Consider the following 20,496-nt stretch of genomic DNA (forward strand, 5'->3'; position numbering starts at 1 on the left):
CAGTTCTTCATCTGACAAGATGGCCTCATCCCCATAGCAATCTTTTATGTTGTAATGTAGTCAAGGCCTCTCCCCAGAATTGTATTTTATATAAATGTACTTGGCTGGCATCACCATCTGAAACTCACACATCGAATCATTTCTTCTTTCTAGCTTCCTACCTGCCTCTGTACCCTGGAAGCTTCATCCAAGGGAAATTTTATTGTGAATCAACATCTAGGCTCAGATAGTATGTGCCACAGGAACCAGTGAAGACCAGGCTAACTCCAGGAGCTGTGTCCTTTCCTGAGACATAAAGGCATTGGCCTTTGCTTTTTTGCTTCAGACTTCAAAGATCAGGGCCCCGGTACTTTACAAGGATCTCAGAGCTGGCCTCCCTGATTCTTCTTTTCAGGAAGCCACAAGCATCAATCTCATCCCTATCTCTCTGTAGGCCTCCTAATACCAGGTTCTTCTTTCTCTCTACTTCCTTATTTCCTAGAGGATGGTCTAGGACAAACCTCCTTCTTCCAGCTAACTGGGCTCTCCCAAGCCATCTCATTCCATAGGCCCCAGACCAATATGTCCCATTAGATGACTCCCTGCCATTTTCCCTGACTCAGATCCTTGTATACCATGTTTCTGCATTTCCACCCACTAGTTTTTAATCACCCAATAAAGTTTCCTTTGGGTTATCATGGCTTCCAGAAACTGGTCTAGATTTGTTCTCTCCCACTTTTATTTAATTTTATTTATTAGAAATGGAGGGCATTTCATGTGCCAGCAACTGTTTCATGGACTTGAGCCTCAGAAATAGCACTAGGAGTCTGATCCTGACACTCCCCTTCCTTTACAGATGAAGAAACTGAAATTGAGAGTGATTAGCCCTTTGTCCTTGCCTCTTCTTTATCTTCATGTCCCTTCCTTCCAGGGTGCCTTTCATGGTAGTGTGTAGAAAAGAATTGGTCCTGCATCAGACAGACCCAACTTTCAACCCAGTATCTTCACTCACCTACTTTTGTGGCTTTGTGTTGCACTCCTTAAGTCCAAGTTTCACAGGGGAAAATGTGATAGCATCTGTGTCTGAATAATGATGGAGGTAAGGTAGGTCTCTGCCTAGTGCTGGACACATAGGAAAGGCTCAGTACACACTAACTATTGCATCATCCTTCCCAAATGGAATCTTTCAACACACTTCCCCCTGTTTGTGCTATTGGCCACATGGCCAATCATGACTCTTCAAACTAGTCCATTCATTGTGTTCCATCCAATCTCATTGCCCTCCTACTCTGTGGGCCTCTAAATGGTCTCTTTTTAAAAAAAATGTATTATTATTATTTTTTGCCAGTCCTGGGGCTTGAACTCAGTGCCTGGTCTCTTTCTCTGAGCCTCTATGTACTAAGGCTATGCTCACTTGAGCCACAGCAACACTTCTGGCTTCTATTCATGGGGTACTAAAGAATCAAACTTGGCTTCATGCATGCTAGGCAAGCACTCTACCACCAAGCCACATTCCCAGCACAAATGGTCTCTTTTATTTCTTGATCTCACAGTGAGATGTGGGATGTAGGAGAAACAACAAGCATGTGGAGCCAGGCAGACCTGAGGTTCAGGCCCAGCACTCCCTTGCTAGTTCTGTGAGCTTAGCCATGCTCCTTAAACCCTACTGGGCCTCATCCAGAGGATAAGCATGATCAAATGCAAGGCAGGATGGGAGATATTTGATTCTCCTACTTCTGTTGTGAAGAGAATTTTGTTTCATCTCTTCGGGCCTACAGCCTAGTCTGCTTGCCTCCCTTCTTTCTATTCTGTCTCTGGAAGCCATCCTTTGTTCACTGGGAAAGTTTTGTTGTTTCTGTACTTTCTTTTTGACTCTTCTTATAGATTCCCACAGTGCTTTCAGTCTGAAATAATACTGAGACCTTTGTTTTCTACAGTTTTCACAGCTTCCCAGTTCTTTCCAAAACCATCCCAATTAATGTGTACAACTCTGGGAGGTTGTCCAGCCTTGCAACTGTTCCCTCTATTTTTAAAATGGTGGGAGAGGCTGGGAGTGTAGCTCAGGACTACAGCACCTGCCCCGAGTACAAGACACTCCAGATTCTATCACAAGCACATCAGTGAATACACACATACATAAAAGGGAAACTGAGAACTTAGGAGGGGTTAATGACTGATTACTAGTCACAAATGTAAGCCTGAAGCCAAATCTTAATGGCTTTAGGTCACCACATCTTTCTCCCCTGGACCATCCCACAGCTTCTCACCTTGATGCCCCTGGATTTTGGTTTAACTTTTAGCTCATCCTATGGAAAGCCACCCAAACTGGTGTATGTATACACACTTATATGTTTTCTTTGGGTATACACACTGCCGTGAGATTGCTGGATCACACAACAGTTCTGTTTCTAAAACTCATTCTGATCTTAGTAGCTGCCTCACCACCCCTAGGAGGAAGCAGTTTCCCCATCCCACATCCAGGCACCTGCACAGATCTGTTATTTGGCTGGCATTAAATGTGTTGACATTTGAATCATTGTCTTATGCTGCAAAGTCATTGTGGGAAACTAATACCTATATTGTCTAGAAGGTAGACATTTTGTTCTAGAGAGCAAACTGGCAAAACCAATTGCGATGTGACGGTATCTGCTTCTCTGTCTGTACTCAAGCCACTGGACTTTAATTCCCTAGATTTTAGGGAATTTGGACTTAACTGCTTTCTTGTTGTGTAATAATCTGACAAGCCGGATTGTAGTTAATCTGCTTATCCATCTGTCTTCCCCACCCCCAGACTGTGAGTCCCTCTGGGAAAGTGACAGAAAGATCCTATTCCTGTCTGTGTCACGGCCTCCACTGTGCTTGGCTCATAACTAATGAAAGCTGAAGAAAGCAGGAAGACACACCTGGCGCATCCCTCATTCCCCCGAGAGTGCCTATTCTCACTCCATTATCATCCTTCTTATTATATGCATTTCTGTCTTTTATATTGAATAAAGGTCAGGTTGCACATCTTACTGGTGTTTGAAACCTCCCTAACAACCATAAAAGGAAGAAACCGTAATTATTGTCTGTTCTGTGCCAGTAGTGGTTTCACATATATTATCTCATTTAAAAAAATTAATTCTCACAGTAGGTCAATAAGGCAGGCATAATCATCCCTGAATTAGAAGAGAGGGAGCTGAAACTCAGGAAAATAAAGTAATTGAATTTAGAGCTCAAATTGCTTGCTGGAAGGCCAGGGCCTGTCTGTCTGTCTTTCCTTCTTCCTGTGGTGCTTGGTTATATAACAGCATGAAAGGTAGTTGAGTCCTTTAGCTTAGTAGTGTCAGGAACTCCGCTGACCTGAGACTTGTAGGTAATCACATTAATCAAACATGGACAAGGCTGGTCTCTGCTGTGTCTCCTCCTTGTTTAGTTGTTTGGATGAAAGGCTTTTGGAAATGTACTGAGCACTCACAAGTACTGAGCACTTGCAATGCACCATGCAAATGCTGAAAGCAGACTCCTTCAGGGAGTCTAGTGGGGCAGCAATCAGCGGAAATGTGGTCTGTGTAACAGGGAGACAAGGGACAAGCATTCATTAGGAAGGAGGAATAAGAGTTGGCCAATCTGGGCAAGAGAAGAGCACAGAGAGGCCAACATATGCTGAGCCTCTGTACAGAATTACTGGCAGGGCAGGCCTGGGATAAGGGAGCATTTCAGTGGAATGGCACAGATGCAGCAAGGGTTGCAGCAGCTGGTCTGAGTGTTTCCATCATGAGCCAAAGGTCACAACAAGCTACCAGTCCTTGCCCCTACACAAGCGTGCTCTTAGCACAGATGATAACTAGGACTTTCTCCCTACCAGCATCTCCATTCATCTTTAGGGAGAAGAGGGATAAAGGTGGTGCTTGCATTCCTTCCCTGTAGGAGATGATGAGCATGCAATTGGACAGACCTGCTTGGTGATGTCATCTGCCTGGGGTGAGCAGGGCTGCCCTCAGCGGGCCAGGAGAATGCAGCCTGGCTTGATGCCTATGTTTGTCTGGTCTCTTGAAGGGGAAGGCTGTGGGATAGCAATGGCAGCTGTATAAACACGGCCAGCACCTGTTGAAAATCCTTTTGGTAGATGGTAGAGTGAAATGTTCTGCCCACTCTGGGCCACAGACCGGTAAACAAAAATTGTCAAGTGTGTTTATCCAATTCAATTTTTTTTTCCCTTCACTGTTCTTTAACTTGCAACTTTGTGAAAGAAAGAATGAATGGCTGAGAAATGAACCAGAACAGGGATGCATCTATAGTCATTGTAATGCCAAAATAAATGCAAGCAACTGATGGTGGTACATGCCTGGAATCCCAGCAATCCAGAGGCCCAAGAACATTGTCATATTGAGGCTAGCTTGGGCCTCATAGCAAGACAATGCCTCAAAGTCAAGCAAACATAATCAAACCCACTATTGTACTGTACTGACCTTGACTGTCCGTTCCCCTTTTTTCCTTTGAGGACTTTGGTGAAATGTCCCCCAGTCTTGGCCCTGCTCAGGTCTTGCTGGTTCCCTTTTGATTTTATTCCTCTCATGCCCTGCTGCAACTGTCATCCCGCAGGGTCACCACTAGTCAGTGTGGCCTGGTCACTGTACATCCAGGCAATCTACGCTGTTCTTAAGAAGGGTGCCTGCTTCACCCTTCACACTGAATGTACCTAAGACCAGCTGAACACAGCCGTGTTTAATGCTGAGAATTGCTAATGGCTGTTTCCCTCACTCCCACCCCACCCCACCCCCCGTAGCTCCCCCTCTTTGCTCACCTCCCTTGCTTTCCACTCCAATTTTACTCTCTCTAATGCATCCTTCACACTGCTGCCTAGGTGATTTATCTAAAATTCAAATGCAATCATGTCACTCCCCTGCTCAGAACCCTTCAGATGACATCTAAACTCCTGAAGGGGAGTTTAGCAAGGCCACTCATGGGCAGGCTCCTTACGACTCATGATACCTCCCCAGCATCAACTCCTAACTCCTAACTCTTTCTTTACAGGTTGTGACACAGCAATGTAAAATTACTGATGGCATACTGTGTTCTTTAATGTTTCTGAGTTGGACAGAAATAGCCTTTCCTCTCTATTCTGCCCCATAAAGCTGACCAGCCTTTTTTTTAATTTTTATTGTGAAAATACTGTACAGAGGGGTTACAATTACATGGGCAAGATAATGAGTACATTTCTTATCAAGCATTGTAGCCTCCTCCTTTGTTTCCCCTTCCCATCCCTTCCCCGCCCCCCCACCCAATCCTCCCCACCCCACCCCCACCAAAGTTGTAAAGTTTTCAACATTTCTCAACTGTTCCCTTCTCCAAGACCCTTGAGACAGAAGGTATCACTGAACTGCCTCTGGCTTGAGCATACCTGCCCACATTTCTGAGGCTTACTGTTAATAGGGATTCTGTCTAATCACCTGCAAGAGGGGGGGAAGGGGGAGGGACGGCCCGGAGAGTTTGCTAGGTCTAAGAGGGATGCTTAATCAAGGGTACTTGCTGGCTGAATCCCATTATTCTTCTCTCCCCATTATTTAAGGCATTCCTGTTTTAGCCACATCCATACTGACATTTGCATCCTGATTGGCTTTCTCAGGTCGAGCCAATCACTGGTCTGCCATCATTGGTGGATCCCATTCCAAAAACTATGTGCTGTGGGAATATGGAGGCTATGCCAGCGAAGGCGTCAAACAAGTTGCAGAATTGGGCTCACCAGTGAAGATGGAAGAAGAAATTCGACAACAGGTAAGAAAAAAAAAAAAGAGCAGATTAGCTGACTGTCAGAAATGCAAAATACCCCTGAGAGTTTCTTTTCCAGGAGCTTGAAAGTTGCCATACAATGAGCTGGAAAAAAAGCTGTTTGCTCAGTTTAGGGTTTTTATGTTAAGTAGAAGATGGGCCACACGTATCTGAGGTTTCCCTGGCTGCATCAGTGTGTTGGTCAGCTGATGCTAAATGCGGCTGTGGTGGCTCTACTGTTGGGCATGTCTCTGGTCTCCTGAGACTCAAAGCAGTGATTTATGGTTTCCTTACTATGATCCTTACAGATGGGGTTGTCTCAAGCTGTCTCAGCCAAATTGCCACTTCCAAAAATCAACATTTGTGTATTGGCATGTGCTTTTTGCAACTATATTTTGAGATGTCTGATAAATTCACCAGCCTTAGTCATAAGCGTTGTGTATTGAAGCATCTGCAGGACATGTTGTACAGGCCCAGGAGCCAGCCTCCTACCACTGAGAGATGAGGGAGGAGAGTCCTATCATTCTTGTTGGTTTGTTTAGTTGACCATTCCATTTTGACTCTCATTAAAAACTTGATCTAGCCAGGTGCCGATGGCTCACACCTATAATCCTAGCTATTCAGGAGGCTAAGATCTGAGCATCATGGTTCAAAGCCAGCCTGGGCAAGAAAGTCTGTGAGACTCTTATCTCCAATAAAATTACTCAGAAAAAGCCACAAGTGGCGCTGTGGCTCAGTGGTAGAGCGTTAGCCTTGAGCACAACGAAGCTCAGAGACAACACCCAAGCCCTGAGTTCAAGCCCCAGGACTGGCCAAAAGAAAAACAAAAAACCAAAAAAAAAAAAAAACCCCAAAAACCACCTGATCCAGTTAACACTAGAGAAAGGCATTGGAAGACAATATCTATGAAGCAACCATCCAGCTTCAGCTATCCCTACCCACAGAACCCTCTCTGGCCTGAGAATGCCCTGTGGGAAGCCATACTTCATTGCCCACTTCCCATTGTTCTAGGGGAAGGAAGGAAGGGAGGGAGGGAAGGAAGGAGAAAGAAGAAGAAAGGAAGGAAGGGGAAAGGATAGAGGAAGGGAAAGAGGAAGGAAGGGAGAGAGGGAGGGAGAAAGGAAGAAGGAAGAAATGAAGGATGGGAGGGAGAGGAAGGAAGGGAGGGAGGGAGAGAGGAAGGAAGAAGGAAGAAATGAAGGAAGGGAGGGAGGGAGGAAGGAAGGAAGGGGGAAGGAGAAGGAAGGGAAGAAGAGGAAGGAAGGAGGGACGGAGGGAGAAAGGGAGAACGGATGGAAGGAGCTAGCAAACCACACTTGGGTGTCAACAGGCCTCTGGAAGGCCAATCACCTTGTTGGGCTCCTATCCCACACCTCCTGACACACTTCAGGAGGCCCCAGGTCCACAGGTGCCCCTTACAATATGTTCCTGAGCCGGATGAGGAGTTAGCATGGCAGTGACTTTTCTTGAAGTCCACCATCTGGATTCCCAGCTGCTCCTCAACCTTATGAACTGAATGCCACACAGGTCATTCTGACTCCACTGTAATCCCCTGAGGAATCCTGTTGGATTAGAGTTGAAACATGCCCAAGAATAAGCTTGTGTTTCTTATTAATTTGATTTAAAGTATTTTTATTTCTTGGGGGGAAAGAAAACCAAAGTGTTTGACCAGATGTCCTGGGCTTGCATGCAATCACCACAAGGTCAGCATCTAGCTACTCTCTTCCCTGATGCTGGCTACCAGGCCTCTTCAGGCTATAGAGAGTAACGTCAGAAGGGCTCCCTCCAGGCTGGTGCTGGTCTGTCTGGCCTGTAGTGGGGAATGAGTGGTAGCGCCCCTTACCTAGAATCCTAATGGTCCGTGTTTCTGGATCTCAAACGTGGGATTATGACAACCGCTCACCTTCCAGTCTTGTCCCCCTCTGTGGTGTGGGGTGCAATGCTCAAAATCATTTGTTACAAATAACAGCTAAAACCCTCAAGTTTGCAATAAATCGGACCAAGCTCAAGGTCATCTTCATAGTAATGCTAGCCTTACTATTGACCATCTTGCAAAGTTTCTGGAGAGGAAAAAGCAAGAGTTATACATGATGGGTTATGTTTCAGAACAATAAAAAAGGTAGAAATTCATCTCTAGGACTCCAGCCTTACAACGTCCCTGTTTGGGAAAGTTCTTTACTTAGTGTGGTCCTAACCAGCTGGCCTGGGACTGGCTATCCCATCTGGCTGGCTGGCATTTCCCGACATCAGTCATAGTAACTTTAATTATGGGGACTCTGAATGGGGAGCATATGTCAATGTCTGTCACCACACTTCAAGGCCACCACACTTCAGGGCCTTGGGTGCTGGGCATCTATTGTTAGCTTCCTTCATATCTGTTCTTCATATAAGGAATCCAAGGGGGATTAACACACACACACACACACACACACACACACACACACACACACACACACACACACACACACACACACACACACACACACACACACACACACACACACACACACACACACACACACACACACACACACACACACACACACACACAACAACTTGAGCCCCTGTCCACCTAGCTTCAAAGCCTATACACAGTATGAGATGTATACTATGCAGAGCCCTGTGCAGGTATAGGGTCCCTTGTTCCAAACTAGATAATAATTTCAAAAAGGCAATTCTATGATGCTTACCTCACCTTACTGTCCTCCACCTGCACTGAAGGGACCTCTGCTGGCCATGTTTCAAGCTCCCCAACCTCTTCAGAAGTCAAATGAGAGCATAATCTTGGTGTCTCTCCACTTCCAAATGATTCATGACCCTAAATCTTACTTCCTGCAAGAACACAGCTTATAGTTTTCTGTGAGTCAGATAAAAAATAATGACATAAAAAGGAGCAAGAATATGAATCCTCACAGATGTTTTCTTTGAACACCTCTACAAACTTCTCTACCTTTCATACCTAATATCCTGCCACTTGCTCTATCAAAGAACTCCAATCCAAGCAGGATGAAAATGAAAAACCCTCTTTTCCAACAAAAGACATATGCTTACCAGTGTTCCCTTATTATAGACTTAGCGCTCATGGCAGGTTTTAGGGGCACTGAAAACCACAAAAGGTTGTTGGAGGTAAATTTTATGCTAATGGATTTCCAACACAAATGATAAAACTACTAATCCCATTAGCAATGAAAAACTATAATAATACTATTGGGTAGAAGTTTTAATGTTACTGTAACTGAAAAACACCAAGGAAATTACCAAAACGGAATTATTGCAGAGTTATTGGTAATAATGGTGCTAGTGGCTGGAGTAAGTTGGGGGTCTTTATGTGTCCCTCTTTCTGGGAGGAAACAGGCAATGTTTCCTGGTTTCTACTGGTGACTGGAAACGTATTTGTTGGCCATTGATGTTTTTTTTTCTTTTGGAAGCTGTCTATTCAGATACTCTGTCCTTTTTAAACTGTATTCCCTGGTGCTTCGTTTTAAGTTTCTTCTATATTCTAGATATTAATCTTTTGTCATATGAGTAATTGGAAAGTATTTTTCCTATTCTGTACATTGTCTCTCCTCTTCGTTGGTTATTTCCGTGGCTGTGAGGTTTTTCAGATTGATGAAATCCCATTTGTCCATTTTTACTTTTATTTCCTGTATTTTTAGGGTCCTGTCCAAAAAACTCATTGCCTATTTCAGCATCTGCAGGGCTTCCCGTATGTTTTCTTCTAGTAGTTCCAGATCCTCAGATCTTATATTTGGATCTGTGATCCGTTCTGAACTGATTTTTTGTTCAAAGAGATTGGGGTCTGGATAGAACTAGGGGACATTGTATGCAGTGAAATAAGCCAGATAAAGAAAAATAGCACATGTTCTCACAGGGGGCATAGAATAGTGAGCACTAGAGGCTGGGAGAGAGAGGGTAAAGGAAGGCTGGATTTGATTAGCACACGGTGCATCCTTGCATTGGACTATTACATTGAGTGTCATGAGCATGTACATTTTGTAGACATTCATTAAAAATAAACTGCTTAAAGAAAAAAGGAATATTGAATTGTGTCTAGCCCAGCAGATCCCAGCTGGGCATTTTAAGTAGGTGGAGGCAGAAGGGAACGCCGCCTGCACCGGGTGGAAATGGGAATGGAGCACCGTGGATACACGCTCCCTGAGATGCAAACATACTCTTCCACTGGTACCATTTGTGCTTTACCAGAGGCAGTCTTGGCAAGCTTATTTGGTGCCTAGTTTTTTGTTGGTTGCTGGCCCAAATACTGCCCAGTTCATGCTAGAAACCAGGCACCCTCGGCCCCTGTGCCAATTCTGCATTATCTGAAGCTCATGCAGTTCCATCCACCCTCACTCCACACCTGTCCAGGCTCCCTCATCACTGGCCTCCATGGAGGCACTGCCTTTTGATGTCCCTCACTCCAGTCTCTTCCCTGTTACCATTGCTGCGCATCTTACACTACATGACTCGCATTATGCCATTCCCCCAGTCGATCAAGGTGTATAATGGCACCTCTTTAAGATAAAGTTCAAATTCTGTAATATAGCTTGACTCTTTTTTGTTGTTGTTGTTGTTGGTCGTGGGGCTTGAACTCTGGGCCTGGGCGCTGTCCCTCAGCTCTTCAGCTCAAGGCTAGCGCTCTACCACTTGAGCCACAGCGCCACTTCCGGTGGTTATCTCTTATTGGAGATAAGAGTTTCACAGATTTTCCTGCCCCAGCTGGCTTTGAACCACAATTCTCAGATCTCAGCCTACTGAGTAGCTAGGATTACAGGCGTGAGCCACCGGCGCCCAGCTATAGCTTGACTTTATGATGTGACCTCATCTTATCTCTCTGATCTTATTTCTCACTGCAACTCTAAGCGTTGAACCTCTTTGGGGCTCCTATTCATCATTCAGGGTCCAGCATAAATATTGCTCTTCCTGGAGGCCACCACTGATTCTATACCAAACTGGTCCCATCAGGTACTCCTTGGACCTTCTCCTCCATCATCACCATGATTACACATACTGTATTTGCTTTGTATCTCTTTCTACCTATTCTGCAGAGTTTAGAGCTTTCCTTTCCACAACTATGTCCCTTGAACTTGACAACACTGTTGGTGACTGCCAGCTGGGTGCCAGTGGCTCACACCACAATCCTAGTCACTTGGGAAGCTGTGATCAGGAGGGTTGTGAATCCAGGTCATCCCACACGGGAAATCTGTGACACTCCTTCTCAACAAAGAGAAATAGATGTGGTAGTATAAACCTCTCGTGCCAGCAACGGTGAGAAGCTTAAAATAGATGGATTTCAGACCAGATACATGCCAGGGGAGGAAGCAAGATCCTATCTTAAAAATAATGAGCAAGATTGTTTCTAACATATTTATAAGATATTTCTTTGTTGCTTTGTATGTCCTTCCCCCATGATATAACCCCTGCTTTCACTGTATTTGATGTTGGTATAATTTGTGTAGGGGAAGGGAAAAAGCAGATTGTTTAACTAGGGATACAGGTGGACCCATTGCAACAATGAGATGTACAAGACATTATGTCGAAAAGTGAACTTTACAACTTTTGTGCCGGGGCAGGGGGGAATGGGAAGGGGAACAAAGGAGGAGGCAACAATGCTTAATAAAATTGCTCATGTAATTGTAACCCCTGTGTATGGTATTTTCACAATAAAAAATAATAATAAGCAAGGCAGGTGCCAGTGGCTCATGCCTGTAATCCTAGCTTCTCAGGAGTCTGAGATTTGAGGATCCTGATTTGAAAACAGCCCACACAGGAAAGTCCATGAGACTTATCTCTAAATAACAAGAAAAAGCCAGAAGTGGAGCTGTGGCTTAAATAGTAGAGCACTAACTTTGAGCAAAAAAGCTCAGGGCCAGTGCCCAGGCCCTGAGTTCAAGCCCTAAGTGTGGCCTGCCTAGCAAGTATGAGGCCCTGAGTTTAAACCCCAGTACCCTCCCCCTCCCCCCCACACAACTCTCTTTGAGGGCATATTTTTATTTGATAACTTTATAGATACTAATTTAATTTATAAACTTCTATATTTGATAACTATTGAATAACTGCTATGTACTAGGAATTGTATAAAAGCTACTGGTGCAGCTGTGCTGGTGCATGCCTGTAGTACCAACTACTAAGGAAGCCAAGGAAAATTGTTGCTAGAGCCCAGAATTCAGGGTCAATCTAGACAACACAGCAGACCCCATGGGGGTAGGGGTGCTTTCTTAATGAGTCTAAACTTAAACAAGGAAATCATTAAATAACTACATGTTGTCTAACTAAAAAGAAATAAATAGCAGTGACACAGTGGCTTCAGAGAAGGGAGTGCCTCCTTTAAGGTAGTCAGGGAGTATCTCACTGAGGAATGACAAGCTAAAACCAAAAAGGAAATGGTAGGGAAGCAGGGGAGAATTATGTTAGGTGGAGACAACAGCATGTGCAAATGCCCATGCACAAAATAGCTTGAAGAACTGAGAGAGAACTGGTGTAGCAAGAAGAGAGGGATGAGGGAGGAGAGTAGCACCCAAGAAGATGGAAGAGTTGGATGAAGGATCACTCTCGCTAGTCTGAGGAAGTTCACAGCTTAGGTGTAAGAAGAAGATACATCACTGTTTCCACACAGGATACTTTGCTTTATGAGGATCTGTGCATCACCTGGGGAGATACCCACAGTCAACATGGCAGTCCTAGAGTGCAGTAATATGCATCTTCATTCATACAGTGTCTCCTCCGGGAAGGCCAGGTCTGGACCCCTGTGGCTCCTGGTGCTGTTCTTCCTTGTCCTACATTTATTTGCCTGATGGCTCCCCCTCAGTAAACTGGTAAACTACTACCTGTTCCTTCTTCATCTCCCCTTGGGTGCCCCTTGGGAGCAGACCTCTTGTTGCCTTTCCTCATCCTACCTCTTTTCCTCCTCACCGCTGACCCTTCATTATGGCTGCCGTGGTTCTTCAGTCATTGACACATGCCCCCTTGTCTGTTCGATTACCCTCTTGTCTCAGGACTTTAGGAAGGACTCTTTCCTTTCCTTTGAGTTTGCCATCTCCCATCCCTAGTCTGCTCTTTTTCTTTGGATTTCGTATTCATCTTCGACAGGTTTTCCTTTAGTCCCTGTGGAAAGAAGGCCTTTATAGAGTGACCTTGCTTTTTCTTCTCTGGTGCCATCCACTGCACTGCTGCAGGATGCATAGACTCTGGTCTCACATGTAGGAGAGGCTTTAGGTCCACTTGAGGAAAATGCTCAGGACTGTGTCCACAAATGATGGAGATTTCTCATCTCCTGCTCAACACAGGGCAAAACATCCAATTATTCTGGGTGCCTTCCCGTATTCTTACCACCAGCTTGAGATGTCCCTTTGCTCTGCCTCTGCCCTCTTTTGGGCCTGGATCCCAGTCCTGTACCCCCCCCCCAACAGCTCACCTCATATAGCTCTTGTCTACTATTCTGGGTTAGACCTTTCTCCCCATTTCTAATAACTAGACGACTTTCCTAAATTCAGTTGTGTATATTTTTAGAAGTTTGTTTTGCTATAGTTTGTCTAGCAGGTCTATGCATTTTGTTTGTGGCTGGAGGAAGAATCTGTATTCATTCTCTTTTCATGTTTTCAGAAAACCACCCAATGTCTGCAGCACCTAACAAGTGTCTGAATTGGTTTATTGATAAACCAGCCATGATTGTCTCTAGCACAAATCCAGGAACTTTGAATATCCACCCATGAAAACTGCACTAGGGTCGCCCCTTCCTCTTGCATATTTCTCTGACCTCAAGCCTTTCCTGATCACTAGACAGCAGAACATGGTGGGCCCTGGCAAGGGCATAGATCAATTTGTCTTTGGAGGTCTTGTTTGGTGATTACTTCAGTCAGTCAGCAGGATTATCGTACCACCTGTGGCAGGCAAATCCATAGACAGGCAGGTGTCCTTTATTTTAAGTCAAAACAGTGTACTTGGTTCTGGGACCTGGAAGAAAGGGTTTGCAAATACACTTTTCTCCTTTCCTTTAAATCGTTAAAGATAACTTGTCTACAAACTTTTACTTTTTTTTCTGATTGTCTACTTTCTCAACTTCTTTCTCTTGGGGCCTCATACTTGCTTGGCTTGCTTGCTCTCTCAGCTGGCGATCTACTACTCAAGCCATGCTTCTAGCCTGGCTGTTTGCTGGTTAACTGAACATGGAGTTCTGCAGATTTTTCTGCTCCAGAGGATTTCAAGCCATGATCTTCTGGATCTCAGCCTTCTGAGTAGCTAGGATTACATGTGTGAACCACTGGCACCCAACTTCTAATCTGCTAAAACCATCACTTGATTTCTAGTATTTTCTGTGTATCCTGACATACTACCTCATCTGGTTGAGAAACAAGTGCACACATACATTATTAGAATAATGTCCTTCCAGTGTTCTCCCATGCTCATGAGTAGTGCTGCATAATAGCTAAAAAGCATTGGCTCTGAATCAAGGCTTTCTGTATTTTAATCCTGGCTCCATTAATTTCATACTGTTAGTCTAGAGAGAGGTTATTTAATCCCCCTGCACTTCCATTTCCTCTTCTGAGATGCAGCGGTGAGTGATGCCAACCTGATAGAGTTATTGTAAGGACAAAGTGATCCAATGAGAGCCAAGTGCTTGGAGCAGATCCCGCCCTTTAGGAAGTGTTCACTAGATAGAATTCATCACTGCTGTTTTCATTCACGGATCTCTCATTTCCTCAGCAGAGCAACTGGAGGAACCAGAAGATGTATTGATTCCAACTGTTGCTATTCTTCATGTCAATCTGTAGCTTTTCCAGGGTCTGGGGATGAGGCCACAGGCCCTTTCCTGGTATTAGCATCCCCAGACTCTGCCTCTGTCTTTCTATCTTCCCTGTTCAACAGTGTTATACCTTAGGACACCCTAATGTACTATCCCAACATTGACCCAAAGTAATTATAAGAACAGCATTCTCAAAGAAAGAAGAAACAGGTAGAACTCTAGTCTACTCCCAACTCATTTCTGTTTGTATTCCCCCTTTCATTGAATCAGCCTGGCCAGGATGTTCATAGGGTCTCAATCAATTCCACTTCCAGAACAGTGTCTGGAGACAACTATATATGCTTCCTTTATGTGCCAAGACACCAACCAGAGGTGAAAACATGAAGAAAGCTCCCACCCTGAGGAAGAAGGTAGTCTAGTGGTCTTACTGTGGCTAACAGGAGCCTCTGAAAATGGACTCAAATATAAGGGAGTCTATGGTTGAAGAAAGCAGAGCCCCTGAGAACCCAGTTTATATACAGAGTTCAGAAAAGACCCATGAGAGCTGAAGCTAAGAGGCCTCAAGCTTAGAGGTAACCCCCCTGCTGTCTATTCCCAGTGTCACATGGGCTTTTCTGTGTTTTCCTCATCCTTCGACCAAGACCTGCTACCTCAGCTTACTTATGTTGCACATGACTCCCGATGGTGACCATATGACCTCCTTGGCCTCCCATAGCTAGTTGAGAGTTTTGGTGACTCTTAATTGAAATTCAGGATTTCCTGTTGATCGCTGACATCCTATGTACTGAGGCATGCATCTATATCTACATGTCCTGTAACAGACCTCTACACCCAGTCCAGTGAGTGGCCACTTCTGGTAAAGGACTCTCCTTCCCAAGCCTGTTGCTACAGGGGGCTCCAGGCTAGGCAGTTATACTGGAAAGGAAATTAGAAGGAGAGGGTCAAGTGATATTTAGGGCAACGATGGATGGATGAGAATTAGCTAAGTTACAGAGCCCCAGCCAAAGGACAGGAATCCAGGGCACCATCCTGGTCGTGGGCAGGTGGAGCACTAAAGAGAGGGAAAGGGGCCACCATCAGAAACTCAGAGTGTAGAGCTATGATATTTGAGTGATGACATACTGGGTCTAGAGATTGAGATGCGACAGGAGACAATGCTGGACCTAAATACAAGAATTTAGGAAACTGAGAAAGCAGAGATCAGAGAAAAGGTTCAGGGACCAGGGGCACTGTCATGACCACTCATTTGCCCTTGTCACTTGTGGCCATGCATTGTTAAAAACAGGACAACATAGGACTGGAGGAGGGGGCTCAAGGGGCTCAAGGCCCTGAGTTCAATTCCTAGTACCACATAAATAAGTTTAAAAAAAAGTAATGTAACATAACATAACATAGCATAACATGACATGATTTGACTTGACAGCAGTTAATAGGTAAGCTTTAATGTGGACTTTTAAGTCTGTTGCCTTACATAGATCATATAACATCTTTGAGCCTTAGATGCTTTATCTGCCAAGTAGTGGTAAAAAGAATATGGGCCACATGTGTTAGTTATGAAATAATTTAGGTACAGTGATTGACTTGGCATTGGATCACATTCTCATTTTGATTACTGGGACAAAAGCGTTTCATTGGAAGGATGTGTAAATACCCCTCTCCTCCCACCTTCTAATGGATGTTTAGGCATACTGGGTTGAAGAGCTGCTGAAAGAAAGGGTAAATTGTGCTGCATAGAAGCTACTGGAGAATAAAGATCAGAGAAAGGGAGAGATGAGGGAGGAAGTAGGGCCAGGAGACTAAGACATTTTCTGAATTTTAAGGAGTAAAAAGACATATTTGAGCAGCTGCCATTTGGAATAAAAATCAGAGAGAGAAAGATCCAAAGAAGATTTTTAGTAAATTTGTTTTGTAAAAGAGAAGCCATGAAAGGAGCATTTCATCTGTACCCTTGATAGAACTGGGTATGATGGTATTTCTCCCTTGCTGCCTCCTCAAGTAATATTCAGTAAACACCTAGGGTTGGTCCTTTTTGTCTTCATTTGCCTTCTGCTGCTATAAAACAGAACACCACAGACTGAGGAAATGATAGGCAATTCAAGTTTATTCAGCTCACAGTTTTGGAGGTTGGAAAGTCCCAAATCAAGGGGCCACATGTGGCCAGAGCCTCCGCGCTGTGTAATAACAAGAATCAGAGAGGCTGGAAGGCAGCTATGCTTTTTACCAGGAACCCACGCCTGGGATAATGACATTAATCCATTCATAGGGCACTGCCCCAAGGAAATAATTACTCTTATTACTCAAGCTCCACAGAGCCCTTATGACTCAATCACCTCTCAAAGTCCTGCCTCTCAACATGGCCACAATGGCAATTAAGTTCCAACATGAGTGTGGAGTAGACATTCAAACCATTAGCATTTCCCAGGCCAGCATCAGATTGGGTATTTTTTAAGTGTATCACCCTGTTGCCCAATTTTATTTCTTTGGACTACATTCCTGCCATTATACATACCTCCTTTGTCCAGCCCCCACCTCATTCAAGTTATACTCCATGCAAGGTGGTTAAGTGTGCACTGTGATTGATAGACATAAAGTGATACTCGGGGTAGGGAGAGAGAAAGAAGTTAAAGAAATATTCTCAGTCACAGCTACTTGATCCACAAATTAAAACATTATTTGAAAGATAGGAGTCGAACCATATGAAACCTCTTGTTTGCTTTTCAGCTGAATCTTCAGATAAATCCAAATCACAGTAGGACAAGCAGCTGAAGTGACTTAGTGAGTCCCGTTTATTTAATGAAGCTGGCATGGTGGGTGTGGCTGCAGGAGTTCCCAGCCTGCCTCTGAGCAGCAGCGGTGCCCGGACTCCTCAGCTTCACAGGGCAGCATCACTGTCCCCTAGGGATTCTTCTCCAAATCCCTGTAGGAGACAAGTGGGGAACAAGTTATTCAAGACTTAACAGATTATTTAACACAAAAATCTATTTTTACAGTACCTGAGCCAAAATACTGCAAAAGAGGAGGCAAGTTTAAATGGAGCATAAGTAACAAATTGCCTTATGATTTTGAGGGCAATTTAGCAATATTTATCAAAATTATACATTGCCTTGTTTGCTGGAGCAGAAATATAGTATATAACAGCCATCATAACCAGTGTGTGTGTGTGTGTGTGTGTGTGTGTGTGTGTGTGTGTGTGTGTGTGTGTGTGTGTGTGTGTGTGTGAGTGAGAGAGAGAGAGAGAGAGAGAGAGAGAGAGAGAGAGAGAGAGAGAGAGAGAGAGAGAGAGAGAGAGAGCGCCAAGCCTCCACTTCCAGCCTTTGTTAATTGGAGATAGGGCCTCATGGATTTATCTTCCCAAGCTGGTTTTGAACTTTGATCTCAGGTCTCAGCCTGCTCGGTGGCTAAGATTACAGTCATGAGATACCAGTATCATAACTAACCACTTTAAAAGAGTATCATAGTAATGTGAAAGACACGTCATCCTTTTGACATGTCATACCTAGCATGGTAATTGTATACCTAGGGACTTATCTTTAAAAATATGAGGAAAGATATTCATTGCATTATTTTTAACACAACAGATGGAAACAAGCTTATTTTTAATCAATCAGGGACATATTATAGTTCTGGCTTCATTTATGGAGACCCACACTATGTAGAAATGCAATGTATGTACTGGCATACAATGCTCCCAGTGTATACTGGGCAGGGGAGGGGAAGCAGAGCCAGTGTACAAGTGGCAGCTGCAGGGTAGAGCAGGGCAATAAGGGGAAGCCAATTAGAACAAAATGATTTATGTACATACAGAATTTTACATGTTTAAAGTATCTTCATGAACACACACCAGAGCCTATTGTCTCTAGGAAAAATGGAGAGTAAGGGTCAAATTTAGAAAACATTTTTTTTTACCTTTTACCGTATACCCTTTTGTACTTCTTAAATTACACAGATATTGCTTTTTTAAAAGAATAACATTTAGATGAATAAAGAAAATGTTAAGAAACTGAATAGTCCTCCTACTCCAAAATACCCTATAGTTCAGTTTACAAATTTCATATCACATTATAGTCACTATCACATTATATTTAAAATTTTATAGGCCAATGCAGTGGAAGAGGCGAATTGCCAGAAAAACATCTGAAAAAAATACAAATGAGGTGGGTGAGATTCAGCTCAATAAACCAGACACTGAAACATTATGAAAGTACATTAAATAAAACTGTGTGGAATTAGAGCATAAATAGATCAATAGTGTCTAATGGAAAGTCCGTAAATAGACTCAAGTTCATTTGTAAATTAAGTCTATAAGAAAAGTATAATTTCCTGCAAGCTAGGGAAACATAGCTCACTTGATAAATGACAGTCATCTAGGAAGGGCAACTTGCTCCCTATCTCCCTTTAACCAAAATATGAATTCCAAGTATCTCAAGATCTAAATATCTAAAAATTATGACATCAAGACATTGGAAAAAACACATGAAAGAATCAATTTTTGTATTATAGAGCATAGTCCTTTCCAAGTATAATGTAAAACCTGGAGTTGATAAAAAGAAATAATGGAAAAGCAAACTAAAAATCATTTTTTGACCAAGCACCATGGCTCACACCCATAGTACTAGCTACTTGAGACCTGGAGGATCACAGTTCAAACCCAGCCTAGATAGAAAAGTTCAAAAGGCTTCATCAACAAAATAACCAGTAAAAAAGGTAGACTAGAGGTGTGGTTTAAGGGATAGAGCATCACTCGAGCAATCAAGCCAAGGAAGCACAAGGCCCTAGCTCCAATCCTAGTACCACACACAAAAAAAACTGGATTATGGAAAATATTAAGACTTTTTAAAGATAGAAGACAAACTGGAAGAAGATATTGGCTGACCATACAATAAACAAAAGACTAATCTCTCTAATGTAAAAAGAGTTCTTGATGGGTGGCTTTTTTAAAGACAATAGAAAAATGATCCTAGCATGAATAGCATTCAGAAAAAGAAATTAGATGGCTTTAAGTATTTTAAAAGATGCTCAGCCTTATTTGCAATTATAGAAATGCAAATTAATTCAACAGAGCCAAGTTTTTAATCTATTAGACTTTTGATAACCATATGTTGACAGTGGTGTAGAGGCGTAGTACACTGTGGTAACGCTGTGGGCATAACTTTGTGCAGGGCCGTGTGCAGGAATTTATATGTACAGACAAAGACATACATAGGCACATGCTCTAACACAAAAAGTAGAACAGCATCAATATCCATGGTCAAGAGTCAATAGATATTATACTCTAGTTCAATAAAAATAAGAATTAGATGTTAAACATGTCCAAAACAGATGGTTTAGTTAAAGGAGAAAGTGCTACGGAGTATTTAATATATTGTATTTGTAGGATCTGTGCATGCTACTGAGGTTTATGTGTGAGGTTATGTACATATAGATGTGCATCACACACACACACACACACACACACACACACACACACACACACACACACACACACACACACACACACACACACACACACACACACACACACACACACACACACACACACACACACACACACACACACACACCTTACTTTGAAAGAGCTCAAGTATCTGAGAGTCCATATAGGCAGGAATCCCAAAATTCCATATGCTGTCTTTGCTTCAGAAAATGACGGCAAAGAAAGGCAGCCAACTGACTCTCAGAGTCTTGCTGTCATTTGTCAGTAGCATGTAATGTTGGAATTGTGTCACTGCCATTTATTGACTGTCCATCCTGTTCAAGGCACTGTGGTAGATTCTTGAGACAGGTGCTTCCTTAAGTCTTCACAACAACCTTGGAAGGTAGTTTTTATTAATTTCATCCTCCAGATGTAGAAAAACCAAAACTCAGAAATCTTAAGTCATGCAACTCATCATCAGCCTTGAAACAGAGTGCATTCTTATTGCTCCTCTTCTTTTTTTTTTTTTGGTCAGCTGTGTGGGGCTTGAACTCTGGGCCTGGGCACTGTCCCTCAGCTCTTCAGCTCAAGGCTAGCACTCTACCACTTGAGC

General features: G+C 43.4%; 1 protein-coding gene across 1 annotated transcript in view; it reads left to right on the plus strand.

Annotated features, from left to right (window-relative positions):
• Positions 1-20,496, plus strand: part of Spon1 (spondin 1) — a 268,437-nt gene that overhangs the window by 158,479 nt on the left and 89,462 nt on the right. The window contains exon 6 of the mRNA XM_070019438.1: positions 5,588-5,736. Coding sequence (XP_069875539.1) covers positions 5,588-5,736 — 149 coding nt within the window. The remainder of the gene's footprint in view (positions 1-5,587; positions 5,737-20,496) is intronic.

The sequence above is a fragment of the Dipodomys merriami genome, unplaced genomic scaffold, assembly GCF_024711535.1.
Source record: "Dipodomys merriami isolate MVZ:Mamm:240054 unplaced genomic scaffold, mDipMer1.0.p SCAF_133, whole genome shotgun sequence".
NCBI lineage: Eukaryota > Metazoa > Chordata > Mammalia > Rodentia > Heteromyidae > Dipodomys > Dipodomys merriami.